Source organism: Geotrypetes seraphini, chromosome 13 (genome assembly GCF_902459505.1).
Source record: "Geotrypetes seraphini chromosome 13, aGeoSer1.1, whole genome shotgun sequence".
In the NCBI taxonomy this organism is placed as follows: domain Eukaryota; kingdom Metazoa; phylum Chordata; class Amphibia; order Gymnophiona; family Dermophiidae; genus Geotrypetes; species Geotrypetes seraphini.
This window is the reverse complement of record NC_047096.1, coordinates 78,375,554-78,387,839: the sequence shown is the minus strand read 5'-3', so window position 1 is coordinate 78,387,839 and position 12,286 is coordinate 78,375,554. Positions and strand designations below refer to the sequence as shown.

General features: G+C 44.5%; 1 protein-coding gene across 2 annotated transcripts in view; it reads right to left on the bottom strand.

Annotated features, from left to right (window-relative positions):
- NPEPPS (aminopeptidase puromycin sensitive) overlaps window positions 1–12,286 on the bottom strand; it is a 186,920-nt gene that overhangs the window by 122,955 nt on the left and 51,679 nt on the right. The window contains exons 4-5 of one of the 2 annotated variants that reach the window (XM_033918253.1): window positions 5,668–5,789; window positions 5,236–5,343 (exon numbers count right to left, since the gene is read on the bottom strand). In XM_033918253.1, the coding sequence (XP_033774144.1) occupies window positions 5,236–5,343; window positions 5,668–5,789 (230 nt within the window). Of the gene's footprint in view, window positions 1–5,235; window positions 5,344–5,667; window positions 5,830–12,286 lie in introns of both variants that reach the window. The other variant, XM_033918254.1, reaches the window with a different exon arrangement.

The following is a 12,286-nucleotide window of genomic DNA, read 5'->3' as shown; positions in this document are numbered from 1 at the left end:
GTATGATTGATATTGATATTGCTCCCTTTTGGGGGAGCTTTCTGGTTTACATTATTTTTATTTTTGTGCTTTTACAGGGAATCTGGCACATGTTTAATCTCTTGGGAACGCTGGCTGGACCTCTCATAATCTTTGAAGGTTGAATGTACTGGGAAGGAGTGCTTGAATGGTGTAAGTGAGTTTGCCTAGGAATGCAGGGATGGGCACAGAATGGGGAGTGTTACTGTAGAGATCATGATAGCGATCAAGATGAGCCTCTTTGTTATGACGTACTTTTCTCATGATGGCTGATTCTAAGTTTAACAGATCGGCTAATAGGAGGGGGGAGGGGGGTGGGAGGGGATTGGATAGTAGGCGTGGGCCAGCTGGGCAGGGAGTAAGGGATAGGGAACCGGAGATTCTTATTGGATCCTGGAATGTTAATGGGCTAAATAGCCCCGGCAAGAGGAGCATGGTGTTTAGAGAATTACGGCGTATGAAATGGGATATTTGTTTGCTCCAAGAGACACATTTAAGACCCAGGGACACTGGTCTCCTCCAAAGACCCCAATTTGATTTGATTTGGACACACCAAGGTCAGGGAGCCACTAAAAGGGCAGGAGGGCTGTCCATCTTGGTACAAAAGGGACTGGGCCTTCAGGTGGATAACATCTATAGAGATAAAGAGGGGCGATGCCTGGCTTTGCAGGGAGTACTACAGGGTCAACCGCTGACTATCATCAATCTATCATCAATATATACGGACCATGCTCTGCTCAGGTTGCATTTTTTAGAGGTCTTCAATCCAACCTGTGCTCTTTCGTTAAAGGGGCGGTCTACCTAGAGGGTGATTTTAATGTCCCTCCAGACCCTGTATTAGACCATTCGGGAGGGGGCCGCAGATCTTTAAACAGTCCAGCTAAGGCTTTGGGCTCACTGATGTCTTCCTTGGGCTTAGTGGACTGTTGGCGCTTACTCCATGGATCCCAGAAAACGTTCACATTTTATTCTCATGCTCAAAATACCTATACTAGATTGGATGGGTTATGGATTCATCGAAATCAGATGGGAGGGATATCCCAGGCTGAAATTGAGCCAATGCATATTTCAGATCATGCTCCCGTATGGGTGGCCTGCACTGGAGTGTTGGATCGGGGAGGCTGCAACTACTGGAGGCTTAATGATTCGCTTTTGGGATCTCCGCCAGTTGTTGCTGCGGTAGAACGTACAATAACCAACTATTTAGAACTGAATGATAACGGGGAGGTCACCGATGCTATATTGTGGGACGCCTTAAAAGTTGTGGTCCGCGGAGAACTTATTAAATGGGGGGCTAGATACATCAAAGAACCCAGAGATTTTTCCAGTTGCGTCAGAGGCTAACTGAGTTGGAACGGACACATCAGGAAACGCGGGAGGCAACAGTTCTGGCTAAGTTGCAGAGGGTGCGTGATGAACTGTATCAACTCCAGGTTGAGAATATTGATAAGATGCGGGAACGTTTTCGCCTACAGATTTATGAACATAGCAATAAAGCGGGAGCTCAATTGGCTAGATATATTCGGATTAAACAGAATAGAGCAACTATCACTCGGATACGGGGAGCTTCATCGAGAGCTTTGAAGGTGGTGGACTCGGATATCAGAAGGGAGTTCTTGGCCTTTTATTCTCAATTATATGGTCCTCCAGACCCGGTTGATCTGGACGCTCAGGCTAGATTCCTTGATGCTATCCATCTACCGACTTTGTCGGAATCGGATCATGCATATTTGCAGGAACCGGTTAAGGTGGCGGAAGTTATGGGAGTGATTAAAAAGTTGAAGAATGGAAAATCACCGGGACTTGACGGATATACTGGCTGTTTTTATAAACAATTCGCAGAGCAGTTAGGGCCTCTGTTGGTAAGAGTGGCAAACGGGATCTCTCAGGGATCCTGCCTCCCGTCTACCATGGGGGAAGCCGGAGTGACCTTACTTTTAAACCTGGGAGGGATCCCCTATTATGTGGGTCATATTGCCCTATCTCATTGCTGAATTTAGATGCAAAAAGTTTGGCGAAAGTGCTTGCTTTGCGTTTGGGCAAAGTGTTGCCGTCCTTAATTCATCAAGATCAAGCAGGTTTTATACAGCGTAGACAGGTGAGTGATAATATCAGGAGGACCCTTAACCTACTTTGGGAAGCTAGTCATAGTGAGGATAAATCGGTTTTGATGTCGGTCGATGCAGACAAGGCATTTGATCGGGTTCTGTGGGGATTTCTATGGGACGTGCTGGACCGTATGGGACTGGGACAGACTTTTACAGCTTGGATTCGGGCTCTTTATAATGATCCGCGGGCTTGCTTATGCATAAATAGTTCTTATACTGATTTTTTCTCTATTTGTAGAGGGACCAGACAAGGGTGCCCGCTCTTACCTTTGTTGTTTGCTCTTTCCATTGAGCCTTTGGCGATGCACATCCGGAATCATCCCGATTTACATGGGTTTGTGATGAATGAGGTTGAACATCGGGTGGCGCTGTTTGCGGATGACATTCTATTATATGTAGGTCGGCCGGCCGTTTCTATTCCACACCTATTGCAGCTCTTTGACTCGTATGGTAAAATCTCTGGGTTCAAAATTAATTTGGATAAAACAGAAATTTTGAATTTGACTCTTTCCCAGTCAGAGGTAGAAAACATTCGGGGTTGTTTTCCTTTTCGATGGGCGCCTCACGGGATTAAATATCTCGGTATTCATATCCCCAAAGTCATAGCCCAGCTTTACGAAAATAATTATCTGCCCCTGTACCGTCGCATTAGAACGGATTTGCAAAGGTGGCATGGCCTTTGGTTATCCTGGTGGGGACGGATAGCTCTTGTGAAAATGAATGTGCTACCCAGGTTGCTATTCTTCTTTCAAACACTACCAGTGCAGGTCCCAGTCAGGGAGCTCAGAGGGTTGACAAAAGAGTTACGTGGCTTTATCTGGCAACGTAAGCCACCTAGGATATCCCAATCCTTGCTGTGGGCGCCACGATCAATGGGGGGGGAGGAGATTACCAAACTTTGAATGGTACTACCATTCAGCGCAGATGAAATTGATATTAGATTGGGAACTGGGTGAGCATAAAAGTGGGGTGGTGTTGGAACAGATCCAGGGGGATAGGATGCTGCTGAAATATAGGCTTTGGATATCGGGACACTCTCGGTCTTGGATCCAAGGTCTTGCTAACCCTTTTGTGCAACATCTAGCTACAGAGTGGAGCCGGGCAAAGGAGCATTAGTATCATCCTTGGCTCAGATACAATTTGAATCTCAACTCCAGATTGGGAGTGATAACCGGATTTTTCATAGATGGGCCCTGAGTGGCCTACGGGTTTTTAGGGATTTGATGGGGACGTCTGGGATCCTAACGTTTGCCATGCTCCAGCAGAAATTCAACTTGCCAGATCGGGACTATTTGGCTTATTTCCAGGTACGGCATTTCATGCAGGCTCAAGGCTGGGGAGCGTCATTAAGTTTGGAACAGGAGTCTTTTGAAAATCTGTGGTTGTTGCTCAGACAGGTACCCAGGCCTCTGTCTGTATTGTATCAGTTTTGGAGAGGACATTTACCTCTTCAAATTACCTTTCAGAAGCAATGGGAGCGGGACTTAGAATTTTCCTTTGCAGCTCAACAATGGGAGGTTATTTGTGGGGAGGTATCCCGGGCTTCTACCTGTGTTTTGGTTCAGGAGAACGCCTATAAAGTGCTTACTAGATGGTACTATACCCCTGAACGATTGCACAAAATGTTTCCAGGAGTATCTGCTCAATGTTGGCGTTGTAGTTCATCTGGGGGATCCTTTATACACATTTGGTGGGATTGTGGGCTCCTTGGTTCCTTTTGGAGGGAGGTGACTAGTACCTTGTCTACTCTGATTGGGGAAACGGTGGACCTGACTCCACAGTCGTGTCTCTTGGGTCTTCATAATGAAAGAGCACATCCATGGCAGACTAAACTTCTTCGTTGGGGTCTTGCAGCTGCCAAATGTCTCATAGCTAATCACTGGAAAAATAGAGCTGCTCCCTCTATATCAGATTTCTATCTATTGGGAGAATGGAAATGGCGGTGGCGCAGCGTCGCCATAAATTCTTAACGCATTCGTTGACTTGGAGCACAATTGAATCTTTATTGGATGCCCTGTAGGGGTTTCCAGATTCTTTCTGCCTAGCTGGCCCACAGGATGGTGAGCAAGTGTTCTGGGGGGGGTTGAATGGGGGAGAGTTTGGGGGTTGAATGAGTGGGGGGGGAGGGGGGAGGTTTGGGGTGAAAATTGTAGGGTGAATGTGCATTCTTTTTGTATACTGAGCGTTCTTAGTAGTTGATATTCAATCTATTGTGTCCATGATGATTGCTGTATAATACTTGTTGTATTTTATGGAAAAACTTTACAATAAAAAATTTAAATATTAAAAAAAAAAAAAATACGGCCCCGGCCCCACAAGGCCAGCAGCCCGAGCAAGACCGGCGACCCGGTCAAAAAGACACAAAAAGAAAAATAAAGACGCAAGCACAGCGACTCACTCGAAAATAAAATCAAATAAGCCGCGGTGCAAGAGGGACAACAAGAACGCACGAAGCAAGGGAGCAGTGCTTCTGGCTCCCAGAAAACATAGAACCGAGGCCACGCTGAGGAGACGCATGCCCTAGGTTGGGCGGGAGGGGCACTCGCACATGCGCGGTCCAATCGCAAGCTTGAAGGTCTTCAAGCAAGTCTGCTTGCGAAAGCGTCCACTAGGGGGATCCGTCGGTGACGTCACCCACATGTTGAGAATATGCTGCCTGCTTGTCCTGGGATAATAAATTGATTTCACATGCACTCAATTTTTTTTAAGGCACAAGTTAACAAATCTACTACTAGTCTACTAATCTAATGACATCACTTCTGACTGGATCATACACTCATCACCATGGACTGGATGTAGCCCAAAAGACACCTTTCCCACCTCTGATCTAGCCCTAAATCTTGGCCTTTTTCTATTAGAAAGGAGCAGTAGCCTAGTGATTAAAGCAGCAGGCGAACAAACATGGAAATTTGGGCTCAAATCCCATTAACTTCTAGCAATCTTGGGCAAGTTATTTCATACCCTGCTGCCTCAGATAAAAAAACAATTGTAAGCTCTTTAAAGATAAGTATATCCCTACTGTATCTTCCAATGGAAAAAAAAAAAAAAGAGAGCCCAATCTAAATATTACATATAGCTGCTCCACACTGCCCCCCACCATAGAACTTACCATGTTAGACAAAGCCACCCTGTCTTTAGGAACAATCAGAGTGACATCAAATGTGGCTTTAATGGCAGGTTCATCCCAGCAGGGAAAGGCTCTGCGAGCATCTGTGGCCTGTGAGATTCAAAGCAATATTACTAGAACATGCACTGACTAGCAATACTGCAACTAGCAAGAGAAACAGAGACAATAGTGTTACAAGAACATGCATTGGCAGTCACAGTAATGCAGCAACATGCAAGACTCATAGCAGTTATGTTACTGTGACATACAGAAAGCTAGCCCATGGGCACTAAGTATTAACTGACAGTGGCTACATAAGAAGAGACACATACTGATATTTCCCAAGCTCCAACAGAATATTTCACGACTATTTTCAGATAGTTGTAAGTACCATCAGCAACAAGCACTTGTCAAAGAGAAGCAAAAGCATGTTACCTCAAATTGGGTGACTGCAGCATATCGCACCTCCCCCGAGGGTGTGATATATTTACTGCGGTAGAAACCTTTCATCTTATCGTTCAGCTCACCAACAAAGTCAATCTTCAAAGTTCCTGAACCTGAGAAAGAAAAGAGGATAACCACAAGCTGCCATGAAGTCTAGAGGGAAAAAAACAAACAGTTATGTGGCTAACATGCTAAACTTTGTTTTCTGATCAGAACAAATTTCCAGAGCCTTACCCTCTGTGACAGAATGTGAATCTTTAAATAAGAAGTTTTTAGATGTGTATAGAAAAACACAAGTAAAAATTTCTTGTTTAGAGAAAAGTCATTTCACATTCTAACACAAAGATAAGGGTTTAGAAGTTATGTGGTTGACATATTAAACATACACATACAAACATACATCGGGAAAGGAATGGGAATTGATATACCACCTTACTGTGGTTACAATCAAGATGGTCTACATATATACACAGGTACTTATTTTGTACCTGGGACAATGGAAGGTTAAATGGCTTGTTTAAGGTCATAAGGAGCTGAAGCAGGAATCAAACCCGGTTCAGGCTGCTACTCCATATATATTACACACACAAAATCTGCATATCATGAAGGTTTGTACTATAATACAGGGGTCCCCAACCACCAGGCCACGGAGCAGTACTGGGCTGTGCCAAACTGGGCTGCACAGAAATTTTTATTTTATTTACATTATAGGCAGTCCTCGAGTTCTGACCGGCTCCCTCCTCCCAGCCACATTTTTCGTCACAAAGCCATGAGCAGCGGTTCCTACATGCTGCCTGTGGCTGATCCAGAAGCCTTCCCTCACCGTGGGAGGAAGACACAAATTTGGAACACAGAACAGGGGGAAGGAAGGACGAAGATAGGCGCATTGGGACATGAGAGAGAGGAGGCGCATTGGGAAACAGAAAGAAGGGAGGGAGCACAAACTTCAGACAAAGGATGGAAAGAAGGATGGATGAAAGGATGGAGAATGAACTTAAGACACAGAATGGAGGGAGGGCGGGGGAATGAACTTGGGACACAGAATGGAGAGAGGGGGAATAAACAGGACACAGAATGGAGGGAGGGGAGCTAATTATTGGAAAGGGTGGTGGGAGAGGAATGAGGTAGAAATGCATGGGGAAGAAAGAGATGAGAGGGAGAAATGTTGGATGTGATGGTAGAGAGGGAACAGTGGGATGGATGGAAAGGGATGTAAAAGGGGCCTCAAGGAGGTAGAGAAGATGGGAAGAATACTAGGATCAGACTTTGGGAGGGACTAAATGTTGCTCAGAGGGAAGTTTTTCTGGGTTAGCCGTGGACAGGATGGTGGGTGGGAGGGAGGAATGTTGGACATGATAGTGGAGGCAATGGAGGGAGAGATGTGGCATGGTGTTGGAGAAAGGTGATACAAGGAGAACATAGCTATTGGGCTGGTGGGCAGGGGTGAAAGATGCTGCACATGGTAAGAATATTAGAATGCATAATATGGATGGATGGATGGATCATGCTACCGAGGTCGGCCACGGACTCATGGCAACACGCACAGTGAGGCATCCACCCCATGGCAGAGTACAGGAGTGGTTTGCCATTGCCTTCTCCTGCACAGTGTGTGGCTCCACTATATTGCTGCTGCCCAACATAGGGCCCATCAGTCTATAGCAGTGTTTCTCAACCAGCGGTACTTGTACCCTAGGGGGTAGGCGGGCTGCCTGTTGGGGATATGCGGGCTGGCCGCCGCCCAGGATCTCTCCCTGCCTCTTCCACCCACTGAAACAACAGTCGCGTCTGATTTCTCCCTGCCTCCCCGCCTCACCCCCGCCACCCGATACACTCCCCCCCATGACACCAATGCCAACTCAGCAACAGGGTCGGGCAAGGTGCGTGCTGCGATTGCACAAGCAGTCGGCCCACAAGCCTTCCCCCCCAACGTCAATTCTGACATCAGAGAGGAAGTTCCGGACCAGCCAAATGCTGCATGACTGGCCTGGAACTTCCTCTCCAATGTCAGAATTATCCGTTTGTGCAGTTGCTGCACACGCCTGGCCCATCCCTGTTCCTGTGGCGGCATTTGTTGCGGCGGCGGTGGGGGAAGGGGGGAATGGAGTGGGGCGGGAAAGCAGGAAGAAATCTGCAGTGGCGGTGGCTTCAGGGAGGGTGGGGAGGAGGCAGGGAGAGAGGAAGAAAAAATTTGGGGAGGGAATAGAGTGTTTTGGGTGGCAGGGAGCAGGCAGGGAGAGGAAGAAAAAGTTGGGAAAGGGAATGGAGTGTTTTGGGTGGTAGGCAGGGAGAGAGGAAGGGACAGAGAGAGATGTTGGTTGGAGAATGGAATGAGGTCTGGAGGAGAGGAAGCATGCAGGAGGCAGAAAGAAATATTGGATGCACAGTCAGAAGGAAATGCAACCAGACACTCATGAAATCACCAGACAGAAAAGGTAGGGGAAAAAAAATGATTTTATTTTCAATTTAGTGATCAAAATATGTCAATTTTGAGAATTTATATCTGCTGCCTTATGTTTTGCACTATATGTGTCTATTTTTCTATAGTTGTTATTGAGGTGACATTGCATATTTTAAAGTCTTCTGTCTTTGAAAACCCCCCGAATATAAATGATAATTACCATTTTCGGTGCCTACAGTGTGCTTTGTGTTTTTTTAATTTTGCGGTTACCGTTATGTATTAATAAGATTATAATGTGTGTATATGAAAAATGGATGGAGGAAATTGCATTACAATTAGTACTATTATTATTGGGGTGGAGTCATGGATGGAGTTTGGGCAGGTCATGGGCGGAGCTTGGGTGGGGGTATTCAGTTGGTATTTGTTAGGCTTCGGGGGTACTTGGCTTGAAAAGGTTGAGAAACACTGGTCTATAGCGTCTAGTATTTCCAGTTGATAGCGTCTGGTATTTCCAATTAGTCTCCCATCTAGGTAAAAGCCAGGCCCAACCCTACATAGCTTCTGATAGTAAGCGCGGGCCTACTCAGATCAGCCAGTCCATAGACATAAAGTGCATATTATAAAATGTAACAATTACATTTATAATTAGATTATATATTATGCACTTTATTGATTAAGTGCTTGAAATCCCTCCCCTCCACCCCTTCCCCCCAGTCAAATTGTCTTGTATGAAACCGGTCCCTGGTACAAAAAGAGATTTACTTACCTTGGTAAGCTCTTTACCAGTAGATAGATAAGGCATTCTAGACAGATGGCGAGGCATTCTAGACAGATGGGTAATGTCCCCATTGCCATGTGCCATCTGCAGAAGGAATCCACTCCGGATCTTTTCTCTGTGCCTCTGTTGTACTTTACTGTGCTCTCTAGCTCCACCTACAGTTAGTACCCAAGCACTAAAAGCCACCAAATCAATGTAAAGTAGAGACACCTATGGCAATCAAGTTCAGCAACTACTGTTCTGCTCAAGAATTAACATTAGATTATCAACAAAGGTTTCAAAAGAGCTCAGAAACTATTCCCATAGAAAAAGTAACATATATACAGTATTCTTCCCAGCCCCCAAGGGCTGACAGGCATCTAAGAAACAACTTGGAGAAGAATAAACAGACTGAGACAGTAGGCAGGCATCGGAAGGACAGGCGGGAGTCTAGAATGTCTTACCTAGCTACTGGAAAACAGCTTACTAGGTAAGTACATAATCTCTTTTTTCAGTGCAATAGGTGAGACATTCTAGACAGATGGAACGTACAAAAACATTACATTACATTAGTGACTTTTATTCTGCCATTACCTTGCGGTTCAAGGTGGATTACATAAGAGGTTGTCTGGACAATTCCAGAAGAGTTACATAGTTGAGCGGGTTACTTTGGGGGATTGAAATTCTTCCTGCAGAGTTAGTTTATCTTGATTGATTTCTTGAATAGCAGGGTTTTTATTTTCTGAAAGTTTTGTAGTCTGATGTCGTGATAAGTAGATTGGATAGTTGGTGGTCAAGTTTTGCTGCCTGCGTAGCCAGTAGGCCATTGTACATTTTTTTGCATTTGACACCTCTGATTGGGGGATAAGTGAATGGTGTCTGGGTTCTCCTTAGCCTAGTTGTGGCAGTTTGGATAAGGCAGTTGTTCAAGTAGACTGGGCTGTCTCCATTCATTGCTTTAAATAGTAGATAGTAGAATTTGAATTGTATTCTTGCTTGTATTGGGAGCCAGTGTTAGTCGATGTATGCGGCAGTGATGTGGTCGTATTTCTTCAGCAAATAGATCAGTCTCAAGGCTGTGTTTTGTACTGTTTGTAGTTGTTTTATCATGACTGTGAGGCAGGGGAGATAGAGGATGTTGCAGTAGTCTAGAAGTCCTAGGACTAGAGATTGGACCATGAGCTGGAATTGTTTTCTGTCAAAGAATTTTCGGATTTGCCTTAAGTTTCGCATAACTGTGAATGATTTTTATGAATGATTTGTGGTTGTATGGTACAGCTTCTATCTATCATGACTCCCAGAAGTCTTAGGGTGGGTTGAATGAGGTATGTGATTGAGTTTATTACTAAGTTTGTTTTGGTTGGGGTTTTACAAGAAGTATAAATTTTGTTTTGTCTGGGTTCAGTTTTAGCTTGTGTTCTTTCATCCATGTAGCCACTGTTTCAAGTATTCTATGTAATTTATCTGTCATGGAATGTGTTGATTGATCAAAAGGGAGGAGGATTGTGATGTCGTCTGCATAGCTATAGAAGTTAAGCTTAATTTGTCTAGGCAGGTGCCGAGGGATGCAATGTAGAGATTGAAGAGTGTTGGGATAAAGGTGACCCTTGGGGTACATCGCAGGGGTTGGACCATGGTTCTGATTTTACTTTGTTTGTCTTTACTCTGTAGGTCCTGGTTTGTAGGAATCCTTGAAACCAAGTGTGCACCTTTCCTGTGATTCCTATTGTTTCTAGTATTTCTAGTAGAATGTCATAGTCTACCAGGTCAAATGCGGTGAGATCTAGTTGTATAACCAGCATTTTTTTGCCTGTGCTGAGGTGTTGTCTAGCTGTGTCCAGGAGGGATCCAAGTAGTGTCTCTGTGCTGTAGTTGGTTCTAAAACCAGACTGTGTAGGGTGGACTACACTTCTCCCTCGTATTCGCGGTTTCAGCATTTGCTGTTTCAATTATTCACGGTTTTTAGCTTGCTTGCTGGCTTCCCCCCCAAAAAAAAAAATTACATCAGCTTGAATAGAGAAATTGCTGATTCCAAGCGTTTACAGAGAAAATCGCTGATTCCCAGCACTTTCTTCACCGTGTTTTGCCTCTCCTTCAGGAACAGGCCAGGTCTCCCACCATGTTATTCGCGGTTTCACCATAGTCACGATGGTTTATAATAGAAAACAGCGAACAACATATGAAAAAGTTATTCACGGGTTTTCTGTATTCACGGGTCTGTTAATCCCCTATCACAGTAAATACGGAGGGAGAAGTGTAAGTTGTGGTTTTCTAGGTAGTTTGTGAGATGTTTGGCTACGAGGCCTTCCATTAACTTGACATATTGAGGCTATGGGTCTGTCGCTACTTTTGAGTCTTTTATGATCGGGGTGATGATGATTTCACTGAGGTCTTGTGGGAAAAGGCCTTCTGTGAGCAAGGATTGAATCCATTGTAAGAGGAGAGTGCGGAATTTTTGGTTGGAGGCTTTTAACAGGTATGGAAGGCAATGGTTGCGATCATAGGCTGCGCGTCTGTATTTTTTGTAGAGTCTGTTTAGGTCGGACCTCTGTATTATGTTGAAGTCGGACCAGGTTCTGTCTGCTGGAACAGATTCTTTTTCTGTGGGGTAATGTGATCTCATCTAGATGGGTTGGGGTTCCTGCGAAGGTTGTCCTGGCTATTACAATTTTGTTTCTAAAGTATTCTGCTACAAGGGTGGCTGAAGGGGATGGAATGTCGTTATTGGCCAGGAAGGGTTTAATGTCTGTGGGTTCTTTTAGTAATTGGAATAGTTTTGTTATATCTTGGATTTCTGTGCCTATTTGGATGGTGTAGTGTGTCCTCTTTTTCTTTTAGCTTTTGCTTGTATTGTTAGTTTAGTTTTCTCCATGATGTTTTAGTGTGTTCTTGGTTGCTTTTTCTCCATTTCTAGACGTCCCCATTGTTTCTAGTTTTTGGGGTTTTTTTTTCTTTTTAAAGGATGTAACCCTTGTTCGTTTAGTAATATATAATGTATAAGTGTGTTTTTTTTAAATTTGATTTTATTTTATGTAAAATGCTTTGTATTTGGAAAAGCGTTTAATCAAATAATTTAATAAACTTGAAACTTGAAACTTATTTTGAGTAGGAGTAGTTTGTTGTCGAACCATTTGTCTGATCGTCATCTGATTCTGTTTTTTGTTTGTACTGGGGCTAGCTCATCTAGGATAGCTGTACTTAGTGTGCACCATTGTGAGATGAAATTTTTGGGGTTACTTTCTTGGATTGTTGCGTCTGTTTTATTCCTCTAAAAGTCCTCTATAAGCTGCGCCGGCCCATAAGAACAAGGACCCACAGGCAGAGTCCTGTCCTGCCGCCACATCCACTCTGTAAAACTTGGCAAACGTGTAGAGAGGACCACATTGCTACCCTGCAGATCTCCTCAGGGAAGATAGCTCTAGCTTTGGCCCACAAAGAAGCCACACTCCTAGTAA